Source organism: Dioscorea cayenensis, chromosome 20 (genome assembly GCF_009730915.1).
Source record: "Dioscorea cayenensis subsp. rotundata cultivar TDr96_F1 chromosome 20, TDr96_F1_v2_PseudoChromosome.rev07_lg8_w22 25.fasta, whole genome shotgun sequence".
In the NCBI taxonomy this organism is placed as follows: domain Eukaryota; kingdom Viridiplantae; phylum Streptophyta; class Magnoliopsida; order Dioscoreales; family Dioscoreaceae; genus Dioscorea; species Dioscorea cayenensis.
This window is the reverse complement of record NC_052490.1, coordinates 31,903,519-31,923,560: the sequence shown is the minus strand read 5'-3', so window position 1 is coordinate 31,923,560 and position 20,042 is coordinate 31,903,519. Positions and strand designations below refer to the sequence as shown.

Below are 20,042 nucleotides of genomic sequence, written 5' to 3'. Positions count from 1 at the left end.
TTTGTAACTTCGCTATTTATCTCACAACAGCAAACAGCGTGAAACACTCATCGTTCCCGTTCAAAATATCCGTTGTGAATCACGAGGACTTTTTTTACGGTTGTGATTTACTTAACGTTGTTAGCGGTGTTTGGTGTAGAACAGCGGTTGGTGGCGTCACCGGTTCGGTGCGTTTACCGGCAGGCCTCTATCACATGGATTCCAGGTCAGCCATGAGATTGAGATTTTGAAATTTTAATTATTTAATTAATTAAATAAACAAGAGATTTAGAGATGCTTGATTATAATCTAATTAAGTATTTATTTATTGAATTTTTTGGATTCTTAATTTTAAGTTTGTTTGAATTTAGGAGAGACCAAGCAATGTTCATGCATCTTTGCATGTGGGATTTAAGAAGAATGTCACTTTATAGGGATCATTGATATATTAGATTAATTTCCAAATATTATGTTTTTCTTTTTTTGGGTAAAATAATTGAAAATTAATGAATTAGATTGGGTTTGATTAAATCTAACAAAGGTTATTCTAATTCCCCCTTTTTTTTAATTTTTTCTTGGTGGTGTTTGGATTTGGATAAGAGTAAATACTTTTGTGGACGAGAATGAGAAATAAGATGTGATTCTTTTATGTGATATATATATAAAGTTCTATAATTCTTATCATTTTTTGTGTTTTTTTATATGTGTATATATATATATATAAGTGTTTTTTTGTGAAAAAAATAGATGGTAATAGATATATTCTCAAAAACATAAATTTATTTTTATAAGTACCTATATACCAACAATAATAAAAAAATATTTAGAAATGTTTGAAGAATTCATTAAGAGATAAAGTATTCTGTCAATATAATATAAAAGCAATAATTAAAATATTTTAAAATGTTTGAATAATATTGTAAAAAAAGAAATTACTTTTTCAATACAAACACTAGTGAAACATTAATTTTGTTTTTATTACCCACTAAGTTAGTTTAATTGAGAGAGGCCTGAATCAGTTAAGCAAATGATTTTAAATTTAAATCAACAACTATTCCACCATTTTAGGAAATTGCTAAGTCAAAGATTACAAAGTAAAAACTATTTTTTTAATTAAATTAAACAAAATTTTGAAACCTAAATTACCTAATTCTTTTTGACTAAAGATAAAGATTGACATGTAATATATTGTGTATCATTATTGAAAGGGAAACATGAAGCTGAAGACCTTAATAACAACCTTGATATGAAAATATATCTAATAAGGAAAAGAAAAAAGAAAAAGAAAAAGACAAAAATAACAGGTTGAAAATCAGCATCAAAGCAGCATGGAAGGAACTCCATGAATTGATATATTCTAAGGAGTTGATGGTGATACATGAGGAGGGTGTTAAAGCAAGGCATATGTTATCAAGATATTCTTTTTATTTATTTATATATTTATTATAATTTATAGGTTTCAGGTTAAGACTTTGTTGTGACTTGCATGTTTGCGTGTATATAACTCCATGATTAACACCTGGAAGAAATGCCAACGAGTGAAGTTACATTGAATTGAGTTGAAGCAGAAGAGGCCATGCATGGGAGTGACATTATATATATACACACATATTTACGGAAATTCAAGGACACTGAATAGTTTTAATGAGAATAAACTAAGAAGCTACACACATATATAATCCATTACGATAACGTTCTTAGATTATGTATTTAGAAATGTTTATCATGAACCATCGGATTCAAATTCAATGAACCCAACAATTCTTATTTGAATTTTATTATGTAGATGAACAGTGCTGCTTTGTTTGTAAATAATAACACAGTAAAAAATGAGATAAATAGTATTTCATATGAACAATTGATCGTAATCATAACAGTAACTGAATCAATCATATCCATCAAAATCCATTTCCACTAGAGCAACTGTATAAGTGCATTGTTCACAATACTGTTTATGAGCATATCCCTTCTAATATCACTCATCTACATCATCTCTATATGAGAAATATGAATGAATTATATTTGGTGGGCTGCACTCTTTTTGAACAAGTAACACTGAACTAAATGTCGTTAGTCTAGTGGTATGAACTCTATTGTAAAAGGTGTTTTATAAGAACTTTCATTGCTCAAGGTTTGAAATATGCTAGACACAGTGGTACTAAAAAAGATATTTGATTATGAGAGTGAGTTTGTAGCTCAATACCCGTGTCCATTGGGTGAGTAATATGCTGGATGATCACCGGTGGTGCGCACACACCTTACACGTCGATTGTTCACTTCCTTAAAAAAACAAAGTACTAATGTCCAAACCTTAGACTAACTTTATTAAAACATTTATTATTTGCTTCAAACCCTTGTGAAATAAAAAAGTACATAAAATTGATATTTTACTATAGTGGTTAGAAGTAGCATCATTTTCCGTAATTCTAATAATCATTTTACAAGAAAGCGAAAAATTATTGAGAAGTAATATCACATATAGAGATAGTCATGGGACAATGACTCTCCACTCATCTCTGATTCTCTCTTCCACAATATTGCGAAGGGGAATAAATTTCATGTCACAGTAGCTAGGGCAAGGATGGGAAGCGTTTTCCTCACCACGAAATGCTTGCTATATGATATATAGGTTTTAAAAAATATTAAAATAAAACTCATAACCCAAAAAATATATATAATATAATACAGATTTGGATTCATCATTTATGGCTCAAATTATTGGATTTTTTTTTAAAAAAAATTAGGGTAGCAGATTGGGGATATGGACAAAGAAATCTTGCTATAAATAGAAGAGTAAGGAGAAACTTTCTATTCTCAGTCCACTTTGTGGTTATTCCTAATTACATCTAATAATTTTAATGCTCATTTTATAAGAATTGAAAAAAAAAACACTAAAATAGGTTTAAAATAGAAAGAAATATCTCTTTGCTTTTGATGATAAATGGAATATCTAAAGTGGGATGATGTTAGTCTACTTGTGTGATTTCTCAGCTATTTCATAGTAAATAAATACCCTGTTAATTAATATAAATTTCAAACAATGGAATCAATACATTTAAAACAAATTATAAATTTCACATAAAAGATTATTATACAGTTGCTCAAAAAATTTTTTTTTCCCAAAACATCCATTATAAGATATTTTCATATATTTCAATATTAAAAAAAGCTTACATATAAAATTTTTAATTTTTTTATTTTTTAAAAATTATTTAATAAGGATTCATTTACGTTAACAAAGATTTACACATTTATAGGGGTGTGCATGAAAAAAGGCTATTAAGTTACAGTGCATGACGAATGAGACACGTGGGAGGCATGGCCCAACTGGAAACATCATCCATAACATGCAACGTCATCATTCGCAAAGCCATCTCCAGTTTGGGGCCCACTCATTGGCCCAGCAAGCCCACGTGACCTGGCTCAGAGGCCTTTGCTGACGTGGCCACTCGGCCCACCACCCCCATCCGTGGGCCCCCATCCATCGACATGACCGCCTCCCCACCGTTTCACATGCACGTGCTCCCCCTCTTTCCTCTCCCCACCCAATCATGTCCCTCCACGTCATCCACCCTCGGTGACAGCCCCTGTTTTGATGTGTCGCCGGAACTGCTCTTGTGGGCCGTACACCGTACTCACGCCCATCCCCCTGATTGGCTCATGGGGTTCCACGTCACCTTTGTGACCCATTCGTTAATCTACTCCCTAGAAGAGTGTATGCCCACCGCACAATCACTTTTGTCGTTTAGCGCTCTCTTATGCTAGCAAGTAGCATCTCCACCAGAAAATAACCCTTTTATTTTATTTATTTATTTATTGATTATCTCGAAAAGAAATCCATTTCTTTTGCTATTTATTTATTTAAATTAATAATAATTGAATAAAAAATATCCCAAGAGGACGAGAACTGACCAAAAGAGAGCAGGGATAAGGAGTGATATTATATATATTTAATTCTGTGCATCGGATTGAAAGACTTTGAAGAGAGAGAATTTTTTTTTTTATTTTTATTATTTTTTTAATTTCGATATATATATTGAGAGAGAGAGAGAGAGAGAGAGAGAGAGAGGGGGGAAAGAGAAAGAGAAAGTTCCGATTTTGGCAACTTCGCAGAGCTCTTTCATCGGGGAGTTTCCATTTTGGACAATTTTAGGGTTTCTGGATTCGCTTGGACTTGGCGCGATAGTGAGGTAATTCTTGCTCTGGGTTTGAGTTTTAGGGTTCGTGTTTGTTTTTTTTTTTATTGTGTGTGTGTTTTTTGGTTGATTTGAGGTTGAGGGCGGTTTAATTTTGTGGTTTTTGGGGGTTTATTTTTGGTTGGGGATTGGGTGATTCGTGGAAGGGAATGGTTTTGTGAGCTTGAGTTGTGATTTGTAATGCTTATTTTGTGAGTTTTCTTGTTTTATGTTGTTGTTGATGTTGATTCTTTGGTAATGGGTTTGATTGTGGTGCATTTGTGATTGTCGCGGTATTTTTGTGATTTTGTAGGTTAAAAGGTGGGTTCTTTATTTTTTGTAAAGAGATTGGAAGATTTTTTTGATGGAATTTTTTTTACTATGCAGCTAAGACATGTGCAGATGCTATGGAAGTTGTTAGATAATTTCTCTAGTTTTGTTCTTTTATGCTGCTGAGCCAAAGGGAGAAGCTGATCTCTTTGGAATTCTGAACTTGTTTTGCAATTCCAATGGGCTGAATGGGTTATAGATGAAATGAAACTCTGGGGGATTTTTTTGGGAATGATTTAGCATCATTGAACGTCTTGTGGAGTTATAGTAGTGATCAAATGGAAGGGGCTACTGATTTGAATGAGAGTTTAGAGAACGCGGCTTGTCCTCCTCACATGAAAAGAAAAGAGAATGATCAGCCCCCACAGCAACCAGAGAACTGCAATGTGGCATTGGAAAATCCCACTCCAATTATCTCTACAGAAGCTGGTTGGGCTGAGCAATTATCTATGGAGACTTTAGCAGGAGAGGAAGTAAATACAAGTCAATCAGGGTCGGAAGCTTTATGCACAAATCCTCGGTTGCCAGACAATCCTGGAATGATGGTGGAAGAGTTGACACTTAATAATTACAAGAGTTCTCATCTAGCTATGGGGGGTTGCTCGAGCAGTGGAGATTCTTCTAGGAAAGGTTTTTGGCAAAATTTTAGGAACATTGCAGGTGGATCGAGAGATGCCGCATGCAGGGAATCATTGGTGATGGGTGATGTAGTAGACACCAATTGTTTGTTTACACCCCAGTTTTGGGCACCTAGGCCCCAGCCATTTCTACAGTCAGATAATTATCATTCCAAGGTCTCTGATCACAAATCTGAGAGTGAACATAATGTTGCTTCAGCTAATGCAAGATTTCCCAGTGGAGTTCGGACAAAGATCCTATCTTCCTCTGGGTTTCCGCAGTTTCAAGTGAAAAGTAATTTGAAGGGGAAAGGAGTTGCATATAAACATCAAGGAATACCTGACAGTCCTGGGAGTGTGATTCAGGATAACAATGAAAAGCAGGCTGGCAATTTGGAGAAAGCTTCTGATACTTTGCAAAAGCCTATTACAAAACCAGATGATGCATCCCTACTTCGTGGTGGACGTCTTGGGACTCCTTGTTTGCAGAATGATGGGATTAACTTGAGGGAATGGCTTAAAGTCAGACGACAGAAGTTAAATAAGGCTGAGATGTTGCATATATTTAAGCAGATTTTGGAGCTTGTAGATATCTCGCATTCCCAAGGCCAATACTTGCAACATCTGCGACCATCTTACTTTACAATATTGCCTTCAAATCAAGTTAAATATGTCGGCTCTTTTCGTTCCAATTGTCAGACGGAGCTCCCATCAGATCCAGTTGATCAAGATGTGCACTACTTGGAAAATAATTTGAAGAGGAAAAGATTCTCAGAACAGGCTATGGATAAGCGTGAAGTATCACCAAAATATCTCAGACAAAGCAAGCACAGCTATATTGCTATGCAACAGTACTCTGTTGGGGCCTTTGGGGGTGCTTCAAAAGGTGATCATGTTCGAGGAAGTGATGCTGGTTCCTTTAGACCAGGCAATTCTGGGTGTGATTTTAGAGAACAAATCAAGTTTGGTGAATTATACAAATCTCAAACTATGCCTTCCAATCCAACTGTGTCCAGTGGAGGTCTTTGTAAGTCAATTTCAGAAATTGTGAAACTGGAGGATAGGTGGTACGCAAGTCCTGAGGAACTGAACAAGAACACATCTGCGTTTGCTTCAAATATCTACAGTCTTGGGGTTCTCCTTTTCGAGGTGCGAAGATTGATTTTGCATTCATTTGTACACATGTATATTCTCACATATGCCTACATGCATGTTGTATGTCTTATTGAATCTTCATGCTGAAATTTTTAAATATAACTATAAATCTTCACATTTTATTGGAATTAGTTTTTTCAAATTTTGCATGTTTTCCAGATTCAAATGACTACTGTTAACCTAGACATTGTTTTAAGCGGGGTTATGGTTTGATTTATATGGGTTATTAAATAGATATATAATGCAGACAGATACATTTACTATGCCCACTTGCTTGCATATACATATATTATCAAAAAGCTGAGAGTGTGGTTAGTTGTGGTCTGCTAAAATCTTGTTGGGGCGAGAACCATTTTAACCATGTTTGGTTTTTTGTTAAGGTTTTACTCTTGAATTTGTGATCAAATCTAATTTATTATTTATTCAACCAAAATAGGTCCCTTTATCCAAATAAGTTAAATCCATCTTTTTGTGGATTTTGGCTGTTCCTTTAACATACCTGCCATGAGTTTAATCTTAAATTATTTTCTAATATTGTATGTTGGTTCAATATTTGTGAATATTTTATGGAAATCAGTTAGCCAATTTTTTTGCAATTGAAAGAAACATGAAGATTTTAATAGGAAACTTCCGTCAGTGAAAATCAACAATACAAAACAAATTTCTTATAGAATCAACTTGAGATAGTGGTATTCCAGGGCTTTCCCTGGGCATAAGGTGGCCTAATTATTGAATAAAGGGAAGTAGTTTGGATTGGAAAAAAGTGTGCAAATGCGAGTATCCTGTCTTCAGGTTTGATATGCTGTTTCTGTTGTTGATATTTATCTATGGTGCTGGGAACATGACAGTGCATGAGCGAAATTATTCACCAAGGATCCTGTCTTCTAACAGCGTGGTTCTAATTCTAAATGATCTTTTCCCCTTTCCTTTTCAGCTCTTTTGTTTTTTTGAATCATGGGAAGCACATTCTTCTGCAATGTCAGATCTTCTTCATCGGATTCTCCCTCCAAATTTTCTGTCAGAAAGTCCCAAGGAGGCTGGTTTTTGTCTCTGGTTGCTCCATCCTGAGCCCTCTTTACGGCCCAAGTCAAGGTGATTACTGGCTTAATTTTTTCTTCACAATTTGTTAGTGCAGTCACATATACCACCATTAACGGAATAAATTCCCAATTTTGATCCTCATTCCAAAGTATCTATTCTTTCATATTTGAGCCACTTATACACACACACACACTAACACACTAATGAGGGCAATTTTTATGGTGAACTCCTACCCAAAGGTACATCCCTCTTCCCTGAGCATTTGTTTGACATTGGAGTCAAAACTTGGACTGTGAGTTGCTTTAGGGAAAAAAAAATTGTAGAACAATCTAGCTTTAACGTACTGACCACATTTAATTGAGTTTTAAGCAAATGAAAATGACTAATCCCTTGAAATGAAGTTTCTTTGTTGAGTAAGGAATGCAGTTTCTTATAAACATGTAAAAGACGAAGACTGTACAGTTATCAGTTAACAAGTACTTGATCTACTTTCTCTTTTGGAAATAATTCATATATTTAACTTTGGTTTTCAATCTCTTTACAACTAAAACTGCAATGTGTGCATTCTCAGGGATATCCTCCTTTCTGATCTTATTTCTGAAGGAAGAGATTTGTCATCTCTTGATCATTCATCAGCATCAATTGATGAAGAGGATGCAGAAGCTGAACTTTTGTTACATTTTCTTCTAGTTTTGAAAGAGCAAAAAGAAAAAAAAGCTGAAAAATTAGTTTCAGATGTTGGGTGCTTGACTTCAGACATTGAAGAAGTTGAAAGAAGGCAACTAGCAAGACTCACACCACTTGCTGTTGCTGGAAATCCTCAGGCTAATGTTGGTGATAATCTGGATGTACATCCTTGGGAAGGACCAAATTTGGAGACATCGTCTAGTTTGCGTATGCCAAGCATGGGTGCAGAAAGATTAATGAGGAATATGGATCAACTTGAAAATGCATACTTCTCAATAAGGGCCAATGTGGAGCTTCCTGTGACGAATGTTACAACACGTGCTGATACAGATGTTCTGAAAATCCGTGACAAGTGGGGCCGATTCCAAAATGATGATGACATGCTGAACCCTGGTCGAGAATCTTCTGACCGTCTTGGGGCCTTCTTTGATGGTTTGTGCAAGTATGCTAGATATAGTAAATTTGAAGTCCGTGGATGCTTGAGAAATATAGATATCCTCAATTCTGCAAATGTCATTTGCTCTTTGAGTTTCGACCGGGATGAGGATTTCTTTGCTGCTGCTGGTGTATCAAAGAAAATTAAGATCTTCGAGTTGGATGCCCTTCTTAATGACAATGTTGATATTCATTACCCGGTAATAGAGATGTCTAGTCGATCTAAGCTGAGCTGTGTGTGTTGGAATAGCTATATCAAAAACTATTTAGCTTCAACAGATTATGAAGGTGTCATTCAGGTTTGCATAGTTTATTATGTTGTATATATTTTTTTTCAAAATATTTGTGCATTGCTGTCTTTGACACTACCATGTAAATTTGATTGTCATGGTGGCATGCAGTTATGGGATGCGAGCACCGGTCAAGGATTCACTCAGTACGTAGAACATCAGAAAAGGGCCTGGTCAGTTGATTTTTCACCGGTGGATCCAACTAAGCTGGCTAGTGGGAGTGATGATTGTTCTGTGAAACTGTGGAGCATTAATGAGGCATGTTTTTAACTACATTCACACATTCAATAGCTCTAGATATAATCTTAGGGGTTTTATTGCCCACTACATTTGTTACACAATAATTATATATTTTGTAGTCTTAGCAACTTGTTAGCATGTGTAAATAATCATCCAAGTCATGTGGACTTGGAACAGGCATCAGTCATATTTTCTACCCTATAAAAGTTAGAGCTACAGTTTTCAATAGCAAGCAAATCAATGCCAATTTAAGTTTGATTGTGAGGCTGATATTAGGCTGTTCTTGATTTTGAAATTAGTTTTTAAAATATAAATGAAATTAACAAGGCACAATATCTCTGATATCAGATTCCTTGCTTGTTCGTCCACCAGAATATCTTTGAACTTCTGTTTTATAGCCTTTGCTGAAATATGAAGCCAACTGATTTACTTCTTTGATGGATAGAAAAACTGCATCAACACAATTAGGAATGTAGCGAATGTTTGCTGTGTCCAGTTTTCCTCACATTCATCCCATCTGCTGGCCTTTGGCTCGGCTGATTACAAAATATACTGCTATGATCTGAGGAATACAAGAATACCGTGGTGCACTTTGGATGGTCACGGTAAAGCTGTTAGCTATGTGAAGTTTGTTGACCCTGAAACTCTTGTTTCTGCATCAACTGACAATTCTCTGAAGCTTTGGGATCTTAACAAAACCAATGCCACCGGGCTCTCTGCCAGTGCTTGCACCATGAGCTTAACTGGTCATGTGAACGAGAAGGTATATCTTTTGCTTGGAGTCCGGACATACTGAGCATAAAGTTCTATTTTTTCTTACTTATTGGATGTTATATTTAATAGTTATTCAACCTTGATATTGCAGAATTTTGTTGGTTTATCTGTTTGCGATGGCTACATAGCTTGTGGTTCAGAATCAAATGAAGTAAGTCTGCTCTTGCATGCCAATTAAATTGGTGTTTCTATTATAATTTGTGTGAGAGCCTCCCAATATAATTTATGACCCATTAGTTTGTAGTTGATTTTTATGTGGACTACTATTTTAGTCAGTTTTGGTTTTAGATCTATAAGATGTTTCATAGCTATCAACTTGTGTTTCCAAATTTCCATGATTATGGCTAATACTCGTTCAAGGCATTCTATTTGCATACCTTATTGCATTACCTGTCCATGTTTATGTGGAAGTTGCATTGCCTTCCCCATTTGTGTATGATTTTCAAATTTATATCTTTGTTCCTTATTAATAAGGTGTCCATAGGTTACACCAATTCCTCTAGATGATTTAGAAGTATTTTTTTTCTTCTTCAGTAATTTCAAGAGTGGCATAATACCTTGAGTGCTACCTGCTCCTGATATTTGCCCTCTGCTTCCTCGCAGGTGTACTCTTATTATAAAACTCTTCCGATGCCAGTAACATCTCACAAATTTGGTTCTATTGACCCAATTACGGGGCAAGAGACTGGTGATGATAATGGGCAATTTGTTTCTAGTGTTTGTTGGAGAGGCAAGTCCAGCATGGTTGTTGCTGCTAACTCAAGTGGCAGCATCAAACTGTTGCAGATGGTTTGAGCAGAAAATCAAACACAGTAATTTACTCGGTTTGCCTTCTTAAAATGCAGATCCCAGAAATTGCTGACCCTAATCTCATATAATATAGTGGCGGAGATAGCTCCTGGTCCACGACATTTGCCACAAACCTCTGAGTTCATCTGCTTGACACTTAATATGTTTGATACTTCCGGAGCAGGAAGTGCAAAAACATGCAGAGGGCCTTATTAAGGATCGGAAGCATTGGTGCTTTTTTACCGGTTCAGGGTGTCATGTCGACCACCTCTATATTGCTCAATTCTTCTTCATAGCTGGCGGAGGCAGCACCACTCTCCAAATAAAAGGAGTGCAGATCAATTCAGAAATTTGCTATCTTATCCCCCAAATGGTTTAGATGAGAGTACTTTGAAAGGAAGGAGGGGGTGTATGTACAGTAAACTACAGATTTTGTTAGAAATTAACATTACATTCTGTAATTAGTTAATAATTTTCTTCTTATGACTAGTGTGTACCTCCAACATTTTCAAGGATGGAGGCTTATTTGTTGTGTTTATGCTAACCTAAATGATTTATACCTATGATGACTGAGAATGTACAAGATTCATTATCCCCCTTCTTGAGATTGCCATTAATTTAAAGAAAGTTCATTACTGATCATTTCAGCTCTTGCATTCAATCTTGTCTGATGATTCAGGGTAGTATTTCTCTCAAGAATGTATGACTTGATTGGAAAGACATATCACTTCGACAAATCCGGTGATTATTCTGCGTAAAATCATGAGTATGAATGACATTTTAGGCTTTTAATTTTGTAAAGCTTGCTAAATTGGGTTTCAAAGTATTAGTGATGTGCAGATTACAACCACATTTGCAGAAAACTGGAAAAAACAGAGAGGACTATTCATTTGACAAATGTAAACTGGAGTTCTTGCTAACTACAAGAGATGCTATAATAGCCACAGATCCAGCCTCTGTATTTCTTTTATCTGGCCTACTCCAAGCTACTCTGTGTCGGTCTTTGTTCTATGGTGCAAGAAGCACCGGTTTGATCAAACTAAGTGCTTTGGGATCTATGGCAACTCTGTATCGGCAGAGTTTCCGGATGTCCTCCTGGGGCTTGGCACGACTGAAGGCTGTAGATTACGTCGTGAATTCATCCTCGTGGTTTGCAGAGGTCTCACTGGTTTTACTTTCTGTCTTTGCCCTGTGTTGGAAACAATACGAGAAGTATCGATAGCATTTTTCACCAAATGGAGCAGAAATGACCATAAAATTCACAGACAAATGGTTGCAGATTCATTTACCTGTCTCCTTACGGTCCTTTCGATTCACTTTTTTTGTCGATGAATTCTTGTTTCTATCAGTACTGACTTGTGATGATTTCGGGGTATCTGAACTTCCAAGAGATGATTTCGAAGAAGTTACTGAACCAGACAAAGAATCATCCAAGGTGCACAAATTGCGTGCAGTTTCATCTCCACATAGAGAAGCATCTTCACTTCCGGATTCCGAACTCTTATCCTTAATGATGTTCATACTATTCTTCTCCCTTTCTAAGATCCTATAAGCAAACATTTGAAATGGTATCTCTGATACTTGCAAAGGCTCTTTCCTTGCCCAGCTAGCATACTTTTTGGACAGGCTCATCTCGAGCTCAAAATAATCAACATTCGGCATCAGAGATTCCAGCTGACTATGATCAGGATTCATAAGCAAGAATCTCTTGATATATCTGAGCACTCGACAAATAGATGTGAAATTCGGTCTCTGTGATGGCTCGGCCTGCCAACATTTCTTCACTAAATTAGTAAGGTACTTTGGAGATGGAGATGGAAACAACGGCCTTTCTCCGGCTTTGATGTTTCTGCTCATCTTACCTCCTTGAAGATGACTATCCTCGAAAGGCACCTTACCGGTCAAAAGCTCGAAACATATCATTCCGAAACTATACACATCTGCTTTCTCACTATACTTAAAAGCAGTTGAATCTGCAGATCGTTCTTGTTCTTCTAATACCTCGGGCGCGTACCAGATACATGTGTCACTGGGTGTCTGATTCATTGCTGATACACCGAAACCAGTGATCTTGGCTTGCAAGTAACCGATATCATGTGAAGAATTCCTTGTTCTTACGAAGACATTGGAAGGATTCAGCTCACCATGATAAATCTTTCTCAAATGCAGATGCTCCATTCCTCGTGCAATCTGCAGCATTATGTCCACCGCTATGAGAAGAGGGAACGGAATTCTTCGCTTCGAGGAACTTACTTCTCTGATATAACCCGAGAGATCTCGATGCATGAGTTCCATTAGCAAGAAACTCTCTTTCTTCTCTTCATCGGCAAATGCATACATAATATGCATCACATTCGGATGAGTGACTGAAGATTGCAGAGATACTTCTTGTGCAATTGGATCAATCTCTCCGATCAAGTGTTTGACAACAAAGCTTTCACCCATCCATTGAATCTCTTTGTACTTGCCTCCGGTGCCTAATCGTCTTCGAAATTGATAATCCTTTGAATTCAACAACAGTGACGTAGGAAAGAACTTCCCTCTGGGAGCTAAAAGAAGTTCACCAAGCCTATTCTCTTGCTTCGAAATCCCTGAATATTTCTTGTCAGATATCATCTCCGATAAGATCCATCGGTCCTCTCTCCAGGCAGTCTCCATTCTATGACACATCTCCGGCGATACCAAGTACTGTTTTCCGTATTCAAACTGAAAAATCATCGGCTCCATCCAATCTCGCTCATATTTTTTCGAGAACACAATTTTTTTCTTCTGTACATCTTCTTGTCGGCTCCCTGATATCTCCGCCGCACATTCGATTGCCTCGAGGATAACCGGAATACACCATAACAAGTTATGCAAATGGAAATCTACACACTCTGTGCTCTGATTCATCAACACAGCCTTTCCCCACCAATCTTTTGTTTCCAAGCATTGTCTGATGAAATGCTCTCCTTCTCTAAAGATCCTTTGCAGCTCTTTCAAAGGCTGATCAAGAGCCTTCCATTTTGTAAGCCTTTCACTGAAACACAAGTTCTTGTGGATTTCTTCTTTAATTACATCGAAAGCAAGATCGAAAGCATCGACTAACAAACAACACTGTCTTTGATTGATTCTTATCTCATCTTGGAACACCATGAGAACCTTTAAACTCCCAATAACTTCTCCAATTTGTCGAAACTGTTCCATTGCTGAAAAGCCAAAAATTTCAGAAACCAATCAATATTACTGATCAATTAATTCAGCAAACCAAATTAACATAATAAACAATTAGAATTGACTTTAAAAACACACACACACACACACACACACACACACACACACACAAAAAAACTTAAAGAAATTCCATACCTGATACAATTAACCCCAATCTTGAAACTCAAAAGAACCAATTGATCATGAACCTGTCTAAAATTCAGAAAAAGTAAAGAAAGAAAGAAAGAAAGAAATCAAGAATGTTGAATCCCAGAAAGACAGGGAGGTTGTTTGGAAGAAGAAGAAGAAGTAGAAGAAGAATGGAAAGATGGAGAGATTTTTAGGGAATTAGTCCAAGAGAACTTGTCTGGCGACCAGGCTTGTTTGATTTGGACCTTGATGTCTGTTTTTTTTTATATATAATTTGGGATTATTACGTGATATTTATTTATTATAATTATTATTAGAATTTTCTGTTTTCCTTCCCGCGAGATTTTTAAATGTCAGTTATCGCAGCTTCATAACGGTCAAGGCCAGCACGTTGGGCCACGTCCACTGTTCAAGGCCGGCAAGCGATCTCAGCCGTTCGTTTAAGATCCAACGGTCTTGATTTTTTTTGGTTATTTATTTTATTTTTGTTTGCAAGAAATTGAAACGGCTTTGCCGTTACTCCCGTATTTACGCGGTATGGGGAGTAACGGTTGATCCACGATATATATATATATATATATATATATATATATATATATATATATATATATATTAATTATAAAAAAATAAAATTATTAAAAATCCAAATAATTTAATATAATTTTTAATTATGAAAAAAATTCCAAATTAATTGCAGTTATAAATATTAGAGGAGTTTTTTAGAATTAGTGGGTGTCCTGATCTTTTATTTTAAGGGTATAATTTTATGGAAATAATAAAAAAAAAACCATGAACGTGAGGACTTGGTTGCCAAGCCATTATAATTGGTTTGATTATATATTTGATGGAATTAATTATGTAATTGCTTTGATTAAATAGTCATCATTAGTTTATGATCCTAAACTTACTCCTGCTTGGTTCAGAAGGGGGAGTATATAGAGGATTTGAGAAAATATTGTGTTTGGTTCATGGAAGGGTGTGAAAGAGTAGTTTATTTTTTTTTTTATATAGTTGAAAAGAGGAGTGGGGAGGAGAGAGAAAGAGTGTAATGTGTATTTGATTATTTTGCCCTTGTACAATAAAATAGGTAATAATATACATAATAATAATAATAATAATAATAATAATAATAATAATAAATTGTAGAATAATAATAATAACACAATATATAATATATGATAAATATTATAAAACACACACACGATAATTAGGGAAAAATATTTATTTGAAAAAAATTATGAGGAGTCATAACATCTTGATTATAATTGACAAATATTTATTAAAATGTGAACACCCAATGATCATTCAAACATACCCTATTTTTGTCATATTTTTTCATAAACTTAAAAAAAATGGTGAAAACATACCTGGAAAGCATGCCCTATTTTTTTTTATATTTAAAAAAAATTATGCTCATGATAAACATATTCAGGTTTTCACAATCCCAAACAAACAATCACTAGATATATAGGATACAATAGGAATTCTACATATAGGTGAAGGGCATTAATGGTATTTTGCATTATTTAAAAAAATAAAAAAAAAGCAATAAACATCCACTCCCCCAAAAGACCCCAATTTGGGGGAGTGGATTATGAGGCCTCACCCCCCTCTCATCCCCCTTCACTCCCCCAACCAAACAACACCCACACCCCCAACACCCCTCACCCTCCTCCCTCCCCAACCAAACAAAAGCTCGGGTCTTTAATTTGTTTATTTTTATTTTTATTATTAAAAAGAGAGTAAAAATTAATTTTATTTTTTTAAATAAAAATAAAAAGGAAGAAAAGTAAAAGAAGGGATTGTGAAAATGAAATTTCGCGTGTGTTTGAATGGCGAATGATGGTCTTTACAATGGACTTTTTTTTTTTAATTTGGTATTTTAAACTTTATATATATATATATATATATATTATGATGATTTAAATGTTAGCTTTTTTGACCAACTGTTAAACAAAGAAAATTTGGTAAAGTTGATGTTCTAATTTTTTTAGTTAATTGAACGGATTTTTTTTTATAATTAGAAAATTGAAAAAGTTCTAATAAAACAAAAAAGAACAAACGCTTGACTAATTATTATTTTGTCGATCTACTCCAAATTAAAAATAAAAGTAATAATAATAATAATATCTAATTTTGTCCCATATGAATGACATAGGGAGTAGGAATATATCCTTTGTTTGATTGTCATTGCAAAGCTCACCCCGTTCACCAAGTTATGCATCATTTAAAACAATCCAAACCCTAAAAGCCAATCCCAACTTTAGCCGGCAAGTTTGGTTGTACCTTTTCAATGGTAATTATTTTATCTTTTGTATTAGTTTCATTCATTTTGTAAATTAAAAATTAAAAAAAAATGCTGATATGACATTCAATTTCATGATTTAGCTACGACTTTAAATAAGTTTTGTTTGCACATAGTAATAAACAAGAAGAAGGAAAATCCAAATATAATGGTGATGATTTAGATGAATATTTCTAATTTTTCGTACCATATTTAATAAATATGAGTAGAAATAAATAAAGAGAATTTTAGCAATGAATAGGTAAGCATGGGTTCAAAACCTCTCACAATAAGTACTTACAATTCACTCACTATTCATTAGCTTTGTAATGTATATTAAGGCGGTCTTGTCACCTATGTATTAAAAGGAAAAAAAAAATCATGCACATTATTATTTTGGATCAATTTTATTTGACTTTCAATACTAAACAATAACTTACATAAAACACAAATGATTTTTCTTAAACTATATTTTTTTTTAAAAAAAAAAAAAAAGTTACCAAGATCAAAGAAATAATGCTTGATGAAAGCAAAATAAGTCAATTTCCATCAAATCATTTCTTTGTTTATAATTAAACCCTAGACAACATACTTATATTTAACATGCATGCTGTCAGTACTTTGCAGTAAACGCCCAAACCCTAATTCTCTTTCTCTCTCCACCTTCTCCTCCTCCTTCTTCCCTATAAATACCTCCACTCTATAAAACCCTAAAATCCAACTACAGTGGAATTAAAACACACACAAAAAGAAGGAAAAATAGAGAAAGAGAAAGAGATTAGAAGGATGAATGGAGGAGGTTACAAGATGAAGTCAATGGAGATGATGCAAGGAAAAGAAAGCAATGAAAGCAATGTTAAGTTTCAGATGCCACTGCATTACCCTAAATATACAAAGGCAGAGTATGAATCAATGCCAGAGAAAGTTCTTGACCGTTTGCTATCAGAGTATGGACTTCCGGTCACCGGAGACGTCGCCGAGAAGAGGAAGCTCGCCGTCACTTCATTCCTCTGGCCTCACTGCTCTCACCTTACTTCTTATGCAGATAAATAAATTTTCATGTTCACTTGAATATTGCATGCATGCAAATAAATGAATTTTCATGATTCATGTTAATTTCATGCCCTTGTTATCTCCAATATATATATATATATTTATATATATTGTATATATGTTTTTTTTTTTTAATTTCATCATAGGTTTTTAGAAGCCACATATTCTAATATAATTGCAGCAAAGTACTGAGAATCTTATAAAGAGTAGATTTTTTTTTTTCAGTGAATGTTTTGTATGCATAAAAAATTAAATTTAAAATCATTTACTTAAATCTACTCTGTTAGTAATATAGTTTTGGTTAGTGTTTTTAATTTTTTTTAATTAATAATGCACTTTTAGTAAAGGTTGGGAATCAAATGAGAGGAGAACATAATGCATGGCATGCCGACAAAAGTAGGACAAAGTTGTTAAAATTTTCAACAACGACATTATTATGCATATACCTTTTTTATTATTTTTTTTTCCTCTTTTCTCCATCTCATATAATCATAGTATCAACCTGCCAACTAATAAAGATAAATTCATATCATTATTAATCTCACTACTTTATCGTTTAATTATTTCCCTTAATTAATTAACTAATTAATTTTCTTGCCACCTTTAGTGTGAAATACAAAATAATGAGCTTTATGTGTGCACACGAGAATTAATCTTTGCCATCTAACACCAAAAAGTAATTGGTTATCATTTAAAAAAAAATTAATTCTTTTATCTGTCTTTAAGTAAATAAAAAAATAATATCAATATGTAAATAATTAAAAAAATATATCTAACAATATTTTCTTTCTTTTTTATTAGTCATTTTATAATATTTCTTTCTCATCAGTGCGTGTATATATATATATATTAAGATTTTAAAATTCATAAATTTATATATATATATATATATATATATATATATATATATTAACGATATGAAATTCTTGACTTTTTACATGAGAATCAAATATTTTTAAAGTGGTGTAAATTTATATTTAAAAATATAAGAAACAAATCATTTTATTTATTTATTTATTTATTCAATCCTTAATTCAATACTTAATTTTAAATAACAAGAAATTAATATATCTAAACTAATTTATATTACAAAATAAATAAATAAAATAAAAATAAAATAAAGCCCTTAATCAAAAGAAGTGCACAAATCCCAAGGCAAAAGCACAAACGCACAAAGTGCCAGCGTGGCAACAGCGAAATCCCAGGCTGGCAACACCAACGGCCAAGAGAATCACATGGCCGTGCGCGTCGTGGGCCCCTCTGGCGGTGGTGGGCCTCACATTTGCGGGCCCCACACTTCTCCTTCTTTTTCGCCCATGAACTATAAATTCCCAATGTCCACAAGTCCTTTGGAAACCCTAGAAAATTTTTAACCTTTCCAAAGATTGAATCTTTTTCACGTTAATTTACCCCAGTTTTCTCCGCCCATTCTTCGAATCGCTCCTTCTTCTCCCTCGGAGGAAGACGAGTGGTTCGGAGATGGCCGGCGTTGACAGGGTTTTGCTCCGCCTCATGGCCTTCGTCGCGCTTATCATCGGCATTGTCTCGCCGGCTGTCCGGGCCCAGGCACCCGCTCCTGCACCGACCAGCGATGGTTTGTGCTTTCTTTGATGTTTTCCTCGTCTTTGGGTGTTTGCCCTTTCGGCATTTTTTTTTGGTTTGATTGAGAAAGATGTGTTTTTTATTTGTTTGTTGTTCTGTTCACCAACTTTTTTTTTTGGAGAATTTCATGATGTGTTTAGTGGATTAATAGGAAAAAAAAAATTAGTAAGATTTATGATTATTTTTTCTTGTGTTTATTTGAATAAAAGAAATAAAATGGCCATTGCCAATCAAATGAATGAAGATTTAGTTATGGTGTTTTTTTATATATATATATATATATATATATTCTTCTTTTTTGTGTTCTTTCATTGCTTTCTCTTTTAATTGTTCTAAGCATAGTTGGTAGATTTTTGTTTACCATTCATCAGTTTATAGAGATTTAAACTTTGTTTTTTTTTGGGCAAAATATGGATCTAAGATGATTAATTTGAATCATTAGTTATTTGTTAATTTTTTAAAGTAGAAAATTTGTTGATTGATATTATGGTTTGTTTTGAAAAGAAAAAAAAAATTAATTTAATCAAATTTGAGATAAGATTGAGATAGGGATGCCACTATATATGTGAGTTCTTCATTAGACTTGCCAATTTAAAGGTTCTGGAAATGATGCTGCCACGTTGATGCATGTAGTTATGTTATTATATACAAAGGTAAAGGAAAGGAAATTTCTATGTTTGCATTTTGTTTTCTCATATAATTTTCTTGATTTAATAATAAAGCACAAGAGATAACAATCTTTCATCCCATTTTCTTTTATTGTGTTTGTTTTCATTCTATATCTAATGCCAAGAATGAAAACAATGTGGGAACATTGAAGTCATTTATTGATTGTTTTTATTCAGATTTTGTACTTAAGCTGCAGAATTCTTCTCTTGTTACCATCAATCAAACACTTTAACTTAATTTTTGTAGGGAATAGACTTATAGATCACAGAAACAAGTTGTTTATTTGAATAAAAGAAGTGTTGATAACTGGATAATTTTTATGAATTTTCTTTCTTTGTTTTTGGTGATTTTTAGGAACAACAATTGATCAAGCTGTTGCTTATGCGCTGATGATCTTGGCCCTTGCACTCACTTACCTTATCCATTGATGGGGTGGAGATACAAGAGATGTGATTTGGATGTTGACATTGTTTGGGATTTGTACCTGTGTGTGATTGGATGGTCATTATTTTTAGTTTGTAATATTGTTTTTCAAGAAATTTGTTATCTTTGCCTCATTTGTAACAAGCAATTTGTTTTG

At 34.3% G+C, this 20,042-nt stretch overlaps 3 protein-coding genes across 3 annotated transcripts; 2 read left to right on the top strand and 1 right to left on the bottom strand.

Annotated features, from left to right (window-relative positions):
- The first annotated feature begins 4,015 nt into the window (after positions 1-4,015).
- On the top strand, positions 4,016-11,144 carry LOC120251272 (protein SUPPRESSOR OF PHYA-105 1-like). Its single transcript, XM_039259830.1, has 8 exons — positions 4,016-4,169; positions 4,542-6,250; positions 7,191-7,348; positions 7,869-8,718; positions 8,821-8,967; positions 9,395-9,712; positions 9,815-9,874; positions 10,327-11,144. Exons 2-8 carry the CDS (start codon positions 4,763-4,765, stop codon positions 10,516-10,518), a joined length of 3,213 nt encoding a protein of 1,070 aa, XP_039115764.1. The 5' UTR covers positions 4,016-4,169; positions 4,542-4,762; the 3' UTR covers positions 10,519-11,144.
- A 175-nt stretch (positions 11,145-11,319) lies between these two features.
- Positions 11,320-14,071, bottom strand: LOC120251222 (mitogen-activated protein kinase kinase kinase 7). The gene is made up of 3 exons (XM_039259760.1): positions 13,861-14,071; positions 11,802-13,700; positions 11,320-11,701 (listed from the first exon to the last, which is right to left on the bottom strand). The coding sequence occupies exons 2-3, from the start codon at positions 13,696-13,698 to the stop codon at positions 11,568-11,570; spliced, it is 2,031 nt and encodes a 676-aa protein (XP_039115694.1). The 5' UTR covers positions 13,699-13,700; positions 13,861-14,071; the 3' UTR covers positions 11,320-11,567.
- A 2,822-nt stretch (positions 14,072-16,893) lies between these two features.
- Positions 16,894-17,210, top strand: LOC120251968. Its single transcript, XM_039260621.1, has one exon. It carries the CDS (start codon positions 16,925-16,927, stop codon positions 17,189-17,191), a length of 267 nt encoding a protein of 88 aa, XP_039116555.1. The 5' UTR covers positions 16,894-16,924; the 3' UTR covers positions 17,192-17,210.
- Positions 17,211-20,042: the final 2,832 nt, after the last annotated feature.